At 38.9% G+C, this 14,245-nt stretch overlaps 1 protein-coding gene across 1 annotated transcript in view; it reads left to right on the top strand.

Annotated features, from left to right (window-relative positions):
• nrg2b (neuregulin 2b) overlaps window positions 1-14,245 on the top strand; it is a 55,979-nt gene that overhangs the window by 15,189 nt on the left and 26,545 nt on the right. Inside the window, exons 2-3 of the mRNA XM_060885994.1 lie at window positions 9,393-9,555; window positions 11,810-11,928. Of these exons, the coding sequence (XP_060741977.1) occupies window positions 9,393-9,555; window positions 11,810-11,928 (282 nt within the window). The remainder of the gene's footprint in view (window positions 1-9,392; window positions 9,556-11,809; window positions 11,929-14,245) is intronic.

The raw sequence follows: 14,245 nt of genomic DNA, 5'->3' as shown, positions 1-14,245 counted from the left end.
TTGCAAGCTAAATAAATTGAAAAGCACTCGTCAGAAACTCTCTGTGTCTAGTTTTCGAGGTCAAGGGGCCGCTACAAGGCCAGTGATCCCTAGAAGTATATAACACTACTCACTAAGTTTATTAATGTAGTTATTTTACTTGTTTACTGGCTGCCAAGGTTTGGCAGAGCATACTGCTATCTCAAGCTCTGTTTCTCTCTGTATCTGCTTCTTTTTAAAAAAACACGTTATGATGCAGACAATTTCTTTGTCCAAAATTGGAAAGTTGCTCAACGCTCTGATCCGTTTCTTCAAAATTAAGATGGATGAATTGCAAATGTGCTCAAAGACAGAATATTACACCTATGGCAAATTCTTCCTTAACTCCATTTTTTGATCATTTAATTATTGCTAGTTCCCACTCACCAGCTTTCTCCTATCACACCAAGCTACCAGTCGTGAAAGGCAAAGACGACAATGTCTTTTGACACATGAGTTAAACACACTTGGAGGAGACGATAACAGATAACAGCCATATACATGGGCTCACGTGTGCTTATGATTGTCTACTGCCACTCTGATTAACATGACAGAGTCGAATGTAATCCTTCCCACCAAGAGAGTAGAGCAAACGAGTCTCTCCTGGACTCTCTTAAGCGTGATCAAGATTCAATCTCACAACCTCCCAAAGTCTTTCACCATAGCGCCAATCTGTTTATTTTTAATTTAGGGTTTCTTGCTTGTGGGTTGTGCATTGTATGTGCATCGTAATCAGTGCACTGCAGGCTAATACATATTTTATCTGACATGCAATATTTAGTCGTCGCTAAATTCAGACCGTTCTAGAAAACAGGCTGACGACTGAGGGTTGAACAAAGTCTTTTCAAATATACAGCATCCATGCTGAAGGCTACACTAACTGACACTTTAACACATGTACAATATCTCCAAAAGTTTTGGCTCACTAATTAGCAGATGATTATCATGTTGTTCCTTTGAAGCATTTCAAACTGAAAAGACCTGATAAAGTCCAAGCCTCAAGTCACGGTGTCCTCAAATGCTATTGGACCCTGAAGAGTTAAGAAGGAAACAGAAGGATTTGTAAAGCAGAGCTATGATGTAGAGGTAAAGACGATGGCTCATCCTTTTCCATCACAGTGTGTGTTGTTCATCGTCTATTCCTTCATCTGTTTCAGACCACAGGATATGGCTGGATATGTTCACTTGTCAGACAGTTCCTGACATCAAATCAGATGACATTATGATAGCAGATCATATTCAGTGCAGATTGATAGATGGGTGCCAGTCAATAAATTACATAAAATTTATGTAAAAAAGTCTAAGTGCAAGATTTCTTCTAAGAAATAAACTGCTATATGTGTTTTTTAGCAAAATTTTGAGTTTTTCCTACTGCAGTTATTCTGTCCTTAACGGTGGTCTAGTTTTGACAGCTTTTTGGAAGACACAGGGGACTGAAGGTCACATGCTTCAGGCCCAGCATCCATTCTACAGCCGACAAACCTCCACTATACAGTAGTAGTCTACTGAGAGCATAATTGGATACACCGGTCTCACATCTAATTAAGAAAAATGCACTCATACAGCATATGCTAGCAAAAAATGCTATTGTTGGATCATTGTTCTATTATGTTCACATGCACATCCTAATTTCCACCAGATATGAATTCTGCTATAGTTGATATATATCTGTCAACCTTTCATGAATTTTTAAAGCACTGTATTGCCTCTTTGAATCTTCATCTTTTTTTTTTTCCTGAACAGTAATGAAGTAATTTCCTCAACTATATTAAGGTATAGCCCTTGTCAGTTGTACTAGCAAAGAAGCTCTCTGGACTGTGCTTGTGTTTCTGTCTATGTTTGCATGGACACCTAAAAACATTTGATACTATAGTCTTATTCTTTTTATGACGCACAGTATGGGGGTTTGCAGTAGCTTTTTTTCCCCAAGAGATGCCATACACAACACTGAGACAGCAGCCTGGACTAATTTGTTCTTACTTTCACCAGGGAAATTAAATTTGTGTGTGTTATCAAATTATGGGCCTGTTTTGTAACAGGTCTGCAGACTGATTCTGGTGAAACTGTTTTATGTCTGTATGAAAAAAGCAGGTTACAGGTCTCAGTTTCTTCGTGGTTGCTTATAAAAGAAACAAAATGGCATGCTGGTGTTTTTTTATCTCTTGTGTATGTGTGAAAAACAGACAATTATTAGAATCTTTTCATTTTTTTTCAATTGGCACTGAAATATCACTGGAAAATATCACAAACTAGGTGACTAGCTAATGAAATAAAAATTCATAATCATGGGAAAATAGGGTAAATATAACCATCTGTGGAAGCTTTGGAGATCATATCAGTTATTACTATTATATTTGACAATACGTTGGTCTTTATCATCATCATCATCAAAAGTCCTGTGTTCTTATTTAATGAAGAAATAAATGCTACATGTCATGTGTATTCAGTCTGTAGGCTTACATGTATATTGTAGACATCTGTATTTGCTGAGAAGTGAAGTGTTGATGTAATCAGGAAAATTGAAAAATCTGTTCATACGGTATATCCTTTTATACACACTTAATGTAGTCTTAGACAGTGCTTTAATTGTATATATTTATTTATTTATTTATTTATTTATTTATTATGCATATTTTTTCTTATTATTATCATTATATATTTATTTATTTTGTATCTCTCTCTTCTGTTTCCATACTTCTTCAAAACTGCTTTGAGACAATGGGAATTGTTAAAAGGTCTATACAAATAAATTGAATTTGAATTTGAATTAATTCATCGTGGGACACTGAGCTTATATTCCAACTGGTTTGGTCATCTATCAAGACTTTGGCTGGGGAGACTAACTGGACAATTGAATAATGATAGTAAGATGTAATTTTGTAAGAACATGGTTTGCAATGGCAGAAAATGTTAGTAGATATGTTCCTCAGTGTCCTGTAGGCTTAACATTCGCTTTCACATTCACTCTAATTACATTACATTCACCCCCCGGCACCTAATATTCCCATTGTTTCTGTCTTCATTTAGTCACCTTCCTGTATTTTGCTCTCTTTTCCTCTCTGTCCATTTCTCTATGTCATTCATTTCCTGGTATGCTCCTTTCCAGAACTGTAATATTACTCATCCAGCTTCTCCTCCACGACTAGTTAAGTCCATGACTGTGACAAGCTTTCCAGCCATCCTTCCTCGCTCACTGCTTCTCTCTCCTCCCCCCCCCCCCCCCCCCTGCTGTATGAGGGGTTGGTTTCTCCTGCAGTGCTGAAGCGTTCTGCATCGTTCTTTTCCTCTCCCACCCCCCTCTCTCCCTCTCTCTCTCACTCATACACACACACACCTACACACACACAAACACACACACTGTCTTCTCTGCCACGCTCCATAATCCCACCTCAGCATGACAAACCGCAGCAGCAGAGACAGCAGGAGAGGAGAGAGACGCAAGGGAAAGAGAAAAGGAAGGAGCAAGGGAAGAAAGATAATCCGTTGCAGGGAAAGAAGAGAACGCGAACACACGTTCGTTTATCGCTGTGTGGGAGATGTGGAAGTATGCGTCACTCTGTTGAAGTGCAACTGCCAAGCAGTGCAGTCACAGTTTGAAAAGAATGAAGAAAGAGAAAAAATAGGACAGAAATGGGGCTTTACCCGAGCACTGACATTAAAAACTTTTATTTGTATTTTAATCCCAGCCTTCTTTCTAGAGAACTATAAACCTAATCCAATGTGATCTGGATGTGTCCTTTTGGTATTCCTCATTGTGTGAATGACAGCTACCAGACATAGTGTAAGCCTCATCACCCTCATCACTTACACCTTCAGACAAGGTGAAAAGTTTGTGTGATGTTGGAAAATGAATCTTGCATAACACCTTTGTTGGTGTTGGAGGTGCTTATGTGGTTTATATCTCGATTCTTTTGCAACGTTGACTTTTTGTTTCAACTTTAATATTGCTTTGGATGTGGTCAAACTTCTGGAGGTTACTGGACAGTTAGCTGCACTGGTAGACAGAAAATTCTACCAGTACTGTTTGTTAATTTCAGCTCTCCATGTCCTGATTTTGTTTTTCTATCACTACAGAAAATAACATATTTCCCATGAACAAATACTTTATTGACAGCTACCAGAATATAACTAGAATATTACGCATTCTGGCAAATGGCAAATCGCTAATTTATTACTATTTCATGAGCACAGACTGATATTTTTCACACTGCTCTCACCAAATATGAAACAAACCCAAAAAAGGTGGCACAGACATGACCACTCAAATGAATCCTGCATAGGGTCCTACATTTACCATGGCATTCCATCCTGCTAGGCAATACTGTTGGGATATACTATACATGGGATATAAGAACCCTTCTGGGTTTCTCATAGTGCTTCTTCTATCATCACAGAACAGCATTGATGTGCTAGAAATACAAAACATAGAATGAGATATTTGGTGCAGATTGGCTGTGGCCATGACAATACAAATGGAATATGACAAAATAAAGAAAAAAAAAATACACAATATCAGGAAAGCATCTCCTGTCTAAAAAACTTGTGTTTTATCCAGTTACATGCTGGGCTTTCAGGTAGTGTGCTCACCACTGCAGCAGCAAAGTTTTAGGCTTTGTTAAGGCTTTGTGTTACTGATCTGAAGGTCAGCGGTACAAGCTTCAACACTACCAAGCTGCCACTCTTGGGCCCTTGAGCAAGACCCTTAAACCTCTTATTTTTTGGGTGCTGTATCATGACTGACCCTGCACTCTGACCCCAACTTCCTAAGATGGCGTATGTGAAAAAAAGTATTTCACTGTGCTGTAATGAATATGTAGCAAATAATGGCTTCTTCCTTCTACCTGTTCCATCATTCCAGTATCTGCACAATGATGAATATGAGAAGTGCGGCAATGACCTTAACATCTGACACAAGCAATGATCAGCTTGTTAAGAGAAAAACATTTTCCTGTTAGTCAGTCTGTCTGTGTCCTTAACCTACTCTTTAGTTTCAGTTACCTACAGAGTGCACATTTTAGAGAGTTTCCATATAAGCAGATGAAGAAAGTATCTTGCTGTACACTACACTGAAATCAAATTATAGGCTTTACTAAGGTAAAGCCTCATGCTGCTGATCATGACATTTGTGCCTTGATGGGACACCCAAGGAAGAATGAGAGAGTGCAACCATGGGAATAAAGCACCATTGTCAGAAAAACTGAAATATTCTTGGTTCCTGCTTTGGTCTTATTAGTCATTACAGAACTCATTGATAAGAACAACAGTAGAAGTCTTTATAATGAATGCTACCTCGTAAGCTAGCATGTGCATTTCTGTCTGAAAGGTCAGCCAGGATGAGTGGACTGATCTTCATTATAATGTTACTGTAGTTAATGATTAGTGTTCCTGAGCTAACCTGAGTTGTGCATGCTACAAGACATAAGTGCCAAGCTGTGCATTAGCTCTGATTTGCAGCCCAAGGACAAAGACTGCTTATTTTGCATGTTTGTTCTGTAATTGTCATTGTAACGTTAGCCTCTGGTGTCTATGTGTACAGTATGTACTGTATATGTGTGGATGTACTCTCAAGAGTGTGTGTAGGTGTGGGTGGATGGGGGTGAATGTCTCAGAGAGGTAGTAGATGACTTTCTATACCTTCTCACGCCTTTTTCTCTCTCCCCCTCTCCACTCTTTAATGAGAGTGATACAACTGTCAGAAAACGCTGATTTGAGCGAAAGCCCTCATGCACAACTGCAGTGTGCTGCAGGTTCACGGCAATACACACTCACTTCAAGGGCACACACACTTCAGTGAGCAAACACAAGCCTACATACACACTAACCATACAGTACACACTTTGTGATGAGAATGTCTGTCCATGACATATAGCTTGATTACTACAGAATAGAGGGTTACACTTTCAAAGAAGGTTGCATGTGAAGCCATTTTAGGATTCTATAACCCTTTAATGTCCAGAGCATCACCCCAACTTTCCCAAAATACAAAAAAAAAAAAAAAAAAATACAAATTGCTTTATAGAAACATAAGTACAAAAAGAAAAGAAACTAATACATTTAAAAAAAAAAAATGAAAGAAAAGTTTATTTTAAAAAAGAATATTTATCAAGATTTATTACCAAGGATTCCTTGACACGTTTCCTAATGGTGGGGCATAGAACACATTTTTTTCTTCTTGTTTAACTCTTAGTTAATTATTTTGGGTCTGCTCATTAAGGGAATGCGAAGCCCGTCCAACTCATTACACTTGGTAAAATTACTGGTTAGAGCAGCAGGAGATGATCAGGAGCTTATTGTGTGTGAGTTCTAGGTGTGTGTATGTATGTTTATGTGTGTGTGTGTGTGTGTTGGGGGATCATATTCTTAAAAAAGTAACAAATATTTGTGGAGGATCAGCAGAATTTTCAAAGCTAACTATGATATATAATCTGTTCAGTCGAGTGGAATGTGCCTGATACAGCTGTACAGTGAGCTGTACCACCTCAGCTGGCTCTTCTTGATTTGGAAGAGCAGCGCCTTCCAAGTACCTCATCCTGAAATAGAGAGTGTGCCTAGCATTCTAATCTTATTTCCACAGGAAATTCTGCTGACCACCTGTACTTGCAAACCCATACTTTCTGTCACTGCCCCTCAGCTCATGACTATAGGTAAGTATAGGGATGGAGATTGACTGGTAGACAGAGAAACAAACCCTGAGCTCCTGCTTCATCACCACAGACTGGTACATCAACTACAATTGTGATGCTGCTGACCCGATCTATTTGGCAATTTTCACATTCTTATTTTCCTTTTCCCAAGAATAAGATCCCAAGCTACGTAAACTTTATATCCAGGGGCAAGGTCTGTCCTCTCACCAGTAGCGAATTTCCCAATATTTTCCTGTAAGGAACTATGAGTCTTGCTGGTACTGATTTTTATCCCAACTGTTTCATTCTCAGCACTAAAATGCTCATGTCCACTGTTAATGGTACCAAGAGAACAACAACATCTGCAAATAACAGTGCTGTTACCTCCTAGCCTCAAACAGCGATAACATCCCTGTAACCTTTCCTAAGAGGCTCAGGAGTATAATTGCCCTGTAATTGGAAGACACCATCCGATTGCATTTAAAAAAAAAAAGGATCACCACCCCAGTTCAAATGTTTATGTGCATGAAATATTGAAACGTTTCAATACAAAACTCCAAGCTTGTATAGTGCTTTCAACATATCATCCATCCCAGCAGTCTTCCTACTTTTAAGGTTTCTAACTGGCATAGTAAGCTTAGCCACATAGATAGACTCCAGTACACCTGAGATTCCTGTCACTGGTTCCTTAAGAAAGGGCAAATCCATTGGGTTAAGAGGTTTGTCACAGTGCTCCTTCTGTTGCTCAACAGTATCTTCAGTATGGGTCAACATTCCCCTCACTTGTTCAGCAGAGCTTGTTCCCAGTCTCGTCTCATCCTCCTGAGGCACTGACCAGAACACCATTTAAATCACCTGCACGTCTGATTCCATGGTCTCTCCAAATTCTGCTTCTGCAACTGCTTTTGATGCAGCTCTTCTATCTGTCCTACACTTCTCAACTCAATAAGGAGAGCATTGCCTGGAATATCTCCTTCTTCAAATTGCAGTAATTATGACTTTATATAAAATTATGTTATATTATGAAATTGCCTGCTAACAGAAACTACAGACAAAGTGTCTACTTTAAAGACACATTTAGCTATGGCAAGAATTGCAATATGTCAAACACTAGAATTACCCTGACCTATGGAGCGCTGTACTCAGCATCTTTGAATCCTCAGTTTCTTGGCAAGACGAGAATGAGAACAAACATGACAAAGCAGGATCATTTTATACGCCGGCCATGTGTGGTCAAGAGGTGACAACATCAATAATGATTATCAGTAAGGACATGAAAATACTCCACAAGATCTGAAGAAAACTGCTCTGGCAGAACATGCTTCATATAATGTTTAACAAAGTTAGTTGGACCACTCCTCATCCAGAATATTCCATATTATTTGTTGTCAAGCATAGTGTAGTCATAAAATGATGAGCAAATGACAGACGAGGTGTATAATATTTTATAGAACTTTGTCTATTTTCTGTTTCATAGGTAACAAAGTCCATTAACGCTCTCTTTTTGTAAGCCACATTTGAAATGCAGCTGCGGTTGAACTGAGAGACACATAAGACAGTCCCAGAGTATCTGCTACTGAATACATGCTTTCAAGCAATGTCTTATAGCTGCTACACACTGATCCACCGGAAAAAACCTGACACGAACAAGGGACTCATTGACAGACTATTCACTGTTTAATTGGTTGTGTTGTATTGACATCGCTTCATATTTAGAAGCATTTGTTAAAACATAAAATAATGTCAAATTATAAAGAAGTGGCAGTGTGTAAAGGGTTTTTATGTGAGTATGTGCATGTGTTTGTGTGTACATATATATGAGGGAGAGTGAAAAAATGTTGCGGGTGTGCTCTTGACAAAAGAGAAAAGCTGTGATAGCTTCCTTGGGTCCCACTGCATCAGCTCTTATAGTCTTGCAATAAAGAAAAGCCTGAGGCATGAACATCTGTGTGTTAAGCTATTCCATTCAGAGAAAAGAAACTTCATGATACGAATGTTAAGAAACAAGGCTCTTTCAATGTGTTGCTGAAAAATTTGCAGATGAAATTCAAAATAATTCTGATAACAGAATGTAAAAATAATTCTGATAACAGAATGTAAAAATAATTCTGTAACAGAATGTCTTTCAGTATGTCTAGTATATCAACAGTAAGTCAGTACAGTTTTGTCTATAAATCTAGGCCGGTACCTTCTAAATTGGCAAGCGCTGATATTGTTAATGTGTGCGATTACACAACTATACATGCAGTATATGTTTGACAAGTCAGTTCTGTGGTTTTATCACTTTTTATATTATTTTAAAATTACTTGTCTTGTTTTTTTGCTTGTCTTTTTTGAGCTATGCTTCCAGATGGATTACAGCATCAAACACATTAATTTCTTTACACTCTCTCTCTCTCTCTCTCTCTCTCTCTCTCTCTCTCTCTCTCTCTCTCTCTCTCTCTCTCCTTTTCCTTTGTGTATCCTGTAAATGCGCATGCATCTCTTTCTACCTTTTTCCTGTCAATCGCCCTCTCATAATTCGCTTCTGTCATCTTTCGCTACCATTTATTTCCCTGCTCCTCCCAAACCTGTCCACTTTTCACTATCTGTTTCTGCCATCTATCACTCTCTCTCTCTTTCTCTCTCTCTCTCTCTCTCTCTCTCTCTCTCTCTGTCTCTCTCTCTCTCTCTTTCTCTCTCTCTCTCTCTCTCTCTCTCTCTCTCTGTCTCTGTCTCTCTCTCTCTCTCTGTCTCTCTCTCTCTCTGTAGCATTAGCGCCAAAGGTGAAACCCATGCGTTCTCAGTGGGTGTGGGAAGATGAGCGTGTGACCCTAAAATGCGAGGTGCAGGGCAACCCAAGCCCATCCTTTCGCTGGCTCAAAGATGGGAATGAACTCCGCAAGAGCAAAGATGTCAAAATCAAAACCAACAAGTAAGAGAAATGCAACATGAATACACACATACACACCCACCCACACACTCTTTGGCACTGATGCACAGCCACAGATATCAATCACAGAAATGTACTGTTGGAAATGCACTATAGAACTATTCTTAGTATCTGATGCATTAAAAATAAATTTTTTTATCAGCTCCTTCAAAGGATTGCCCTAGTTTGTAAATATAGATATTCAGGGGAGTGAAGCACAGGTCTGTTGTTATGGGACAGTTTTCTGTTCAGCCTGCATAAAAAAAATAATGTAGAAATTTACTGAGCTGTTCCTGTAGTGAAGGTAGGTTCCTGACAGAGCTGTCCTTTTAAAAAATGTTATATATATTTAAAATTTGCAGAGTATTATATGGGCCAATGTCTCCTTAGTCTATGCCCCAGACTCCCTTGAACTGTGCCAGTTTGGTATTTTCTATATAAGCTAATGAACTCTACAGTCTAGGAGGATACTTCAGGACTCGTGTAGTAGTTCTTACTCAGCACTGGACGTACCAATGACTCGGGCTTCCTAGATTTTACACCTGTATATTGCTATACAAAATGATACTTGTAATGTGAAGCCTAATTAGAAATGAAGTCAAAATTAAATCAAAACCAGGACATTTTTGAAAAGTTATTATTTTAGTTCTACATTTAATTACAATGACTAATTTGTCAGTTTCTTTCTAACTGACCATAATGTTCACAATTCACAACACCTGCAACAAAGTATGAAAAACATGCATCCATAATATGATTTTCTTAAGCACTAAATTAAATGCTTAATTGCATTTCCTAGGTTTGAGCTCAGGTTACGATCAGTGGGGTGTTTTTCAGGCTCTTGCTGGTTTCTTCTGGGGTTAACAGTTTGCTTCCATCTCAGAAAAACAAATATCTTAAAATAATGAAAGTTAGTTAAAGTTAGATATTAATTTATCACGTGCATTAAGGTGTCAAAATATTCAAGAGACTGTGAAGATTTATTTATATTCAGATCCTTATATTCAGTTACACCTACAGTACATGTGGTAACTTTTTCACTTTTTCACTCACCCAGGAATCGCTTTGTAAATGTTATTGCTATTGAGAATAAACAGCAATGGCAAACTTATGCACTATATATGTAACATTATTAATTAAATTCATTTATAAATTATGTGTAATACAACAACTTACAGATCAGAATTATTTTCTGATATTTTATGATGTGTAATTTCATGTTCAAACTGTAAGTTAAGGAGTAAGACGATATATATTTTTTCCCTTTTCCTCTACTGGATAAAGTGCTGATATTTGATGTTATTGCCTGGTTACTGCTCCCATGTGTAATATATGAGGATGTGTATGTTTTGTGGGGGAATGGGGTGGGAGGTGTGCCGTTTACACTGAAGCAGCATTGCCGACGTTCACACACACCCTGATGAATTGAGAATAAAATGAGATACTGCATATACAACACCGGAGATTTATTATATGCTCCATTGTGAATTTTCAAAGCGGTCATGGTAAAGTCACAGCAAAGCGAAGTGCTGAAATAACAAAAAGCTCTTCAAAACAATTGTTAGTGAAGGGATTCTTGATTATTCTTGATTATAATTCAGAGTGGAAGCATAAACACCAGACTGAACTTCAGAGCAGGTCGAATTCAGTGAAACGTCATATAATTTGACATTTATGTAACTATATATTTACACTGTTATACGTATTTATGCACCTAGAATATTGTAAATTGGCTTAATCAGTCATAGCCTCTCTTGTTCATACTAAGTGAAATGTAACTGGTAAATGTCCTGGGAAGACTTTACTGTTTGCTTTTCACACATAAATTGGAGAAACCTTCAGAGAATAGTTGTTAAGGGAATAAGACATAGATTTGAGAGTAGTCACTTGAGAGTAGTCAGAGCTCCCATCATATTTTCCTACTCTCAGCCATTTAATTATCAGTGGCCTGTTTAAAAAAAAAGCCAAGGTTTTGGTTATCACTAAAAATAGATATGTTTGCCAGATTAGCATACAGGCTCAGTGGATAAAAGTTTCTGAGGTGTGGATTGAACTGTCAGGCATCAACATTACCGACTGAGCTGCACTTTAAAAATGGCTTTGTAGTTATTTTTATAAAAGTGGTGAAATCTGGAGAAATCCGGAGGATGGAGGTTGTTGGGTTGAGGGAAACGGTTCATCATTAGATAATTAGGTCACTGAAAAACATTCACTGACACACTTTGCTCTCTTTCCTTCTTCTGCTCTTTTTAAACAGGAAAAACTCAAAGGTCCAGATTAGCCAAGTGAGACTAGAAGATTCTGGAAACTACACATGCGTGGCCGAAAACTCGCTGGGCAAAGATAACTCCACCAGCTACATCAGCGTCCAAAGCAGTAAGAGCAGATCCCTTTTTCCTACTCTTCTAACTTATTCATTTGTTATTGGAGTGTGGACTGTTTGATCGATTAATGCTAGCTGTGTGGATTTTTGTCCATCAACGCTAAAGCCCTGAGCTTTGTGATATGTCTGCATGTGGCTTGCTGTTTAGAACATTTGCTTCTCGGAATAGATCTGTAGAGATCGAAGGATGCCAGGTATAGTACAAGCACTCTTCCTTATGCTGCACTATGTCTTGAGAACAGAACTATGGTAACTGTAGGCTGACAAGACAAAAATGTGGACGTGACATTGTGTCAGATGCTCTTTAAGCTGAGCAGGCACTGAAGATAGATGTCAAAATAAAGGAGGAAGACGAGAAAGATGGAAAACGGGTTGTTGTCGAGCAAATTTGTAACACAATATTCTCCCTTTCGTCAATTGCCTGCTGACAGATTTTTTTGTTTGGCTGGACAGCATTGGCAGCGTTGTTTTGCCAGTCACCACATTTACAGTTGAAGCAGTATTAGATTGAAACACACTTGCATAGTGCATGGAATAAATCAGTGGCGTTGGAGATTTGAGGAGACACGCTGCTCAGGACCTGACTGTATAACCATATGCAATGCCTGAAATCCATTTCTCACTCACACATTTGTTATTTTCTACTCTGTACTTCCTGTTCTGTATAGAGAACTGTACAGGACATCCCTAAAGGAGTATATGGGAGTGAGATGGGAGAACGCTCAAGACATTTTATCATAGTATTTTTGTTGCATTAATTTTGTTGCATTAATAATTTAAGATGGGGGCACGGTGGCTTAGTGGTTAGCACGTTCGCCTCACACCTCCAGGGTTGGGGGTTCGATTCCCGCCTCCGCCTTGTGTGTGTGTGGAGTTTGCATGTTCTCCCCATGCCTCGGGGGTTTCCTCCAGGTACTCCGGTTTCCTCCCCCGGTCCAAAGACATGCATGGTAGGTTGATTGGCATCTCTGGAAAATTGTCCGTAGTGTGTGATTGCGTGAGTGAATGAGAGTGTGTGTGTGTGTGTGTGTGTGCGTGTGCCCTGCGATGGGTTGGCACTCTGTCCAGGGTGTATCCTGCCTTGATGGCCGATGACGCCTGAGATAGGCACAGGCTCCCCGTGACCCGAGGTAGTTTGGATAAGCGGTAGAAAATGAGTGAGAGTGAGAATAATTTAAGATGAACTGATCTGATACCACTAGAACTAAAGAAGTGTTTTCTGTATACAACACTAACACATACCTGTTTTTCCATACATTTATATACAAATGTAATATTATTCATTCATTCATTCATTCATTCATTTTCTACCGGTTATCCGAACGCTCGTGTCACGGGGAGGCTGTGCCTATCTCAGGCGTCATCGGGCATCAAGGCAGGATACACCCTGGAAGGAGTGCCAACCCATCGCAGGGCACACACACACTCATTTACTCACACACTACGGACAATTTTTCCAGAGATGCCAATCAACCTACCATGCATGTCTTTGGACCGGGGGAGGAAACCGGAGTACCCGGAAGAAACCCCCGAGGCACGGGGAGAACATGCAAACTCCACACACACAAGGCAGAGGTGGGAATCGAACCCCCAACCCTGAAGGTGTGAGGCAAACGTGCTAACCACTAAGCCACCGTGCCCCCAATGTAATATTATTTATTATTTAGTATTTAATATTACAGTTATTTAAAGTACAAAACAATTTGTACAGCATTTTTTTAACAATGGACATTGTCTCATTGTTCATCTTCATAGAACCTAAGAAATATAGTACAAAATGTTTATTATACAAAGATTCATATTATACAAAAGTTTAAGATTAATATTAGACATACATGAATGTGTTTGTATTTATCCCTGATGTGAAGCCTGAGGTGACTGAGCCAAGGAAATACTCCCTTATATGGAAGAGGGAGTAACTTTGAGAGGAACCAGACTCAAAAGGGAACCTCATCCTCATTTGAATGTGATTCCATTCTTTCCATTTATTAAAAGAATCTCAGTGTTAGCTCTTTATAGCACAGAGAGGTAAAGCAGTAACTTTAAGATGTGAGAAATTCTTGAGGACAAAGGGCTTGGAGGTTTCTCAAAGAGGTTGGTGAGGGAACAATTCGTTATAACTGTTGTAATATAAGTGATTTTTGGACATCCCAAAGCATTAAATGTAACTATAAATAGATAATTTTGTATGATGTTTTGGATGCTAAGAATAAGGAATTGATAACTGCAAATTGCCGTGGCATGACAGGTGGGGAGCCAGTGGACCCAAATCTGTGCCTATAGAATATACACTCCTATACGCTCTCGCTT

The sequence above is a fragment of the Tachysurus vachellii genome, chromosome 13 (assembly GCF_030014155.1).
Source record: "Tachysurus vachellii isolate PV-2020 chromosome 13, HZAU_Pvac_v1, whole genome shotgun sequence".
NCBI classification, from domain to species: domain Eukaryota; kingdom Metazoa; phylum Chordata; class Actinopteri; order Siluriformes; family Bagridae; genus Tachysurus; species Tachysurus vachellii.
The sequence above is the reverse complement of the archived record's forward strand: the minus strand, read 5'-3'. Positions and strand labels throughout refer to the sequence as shown.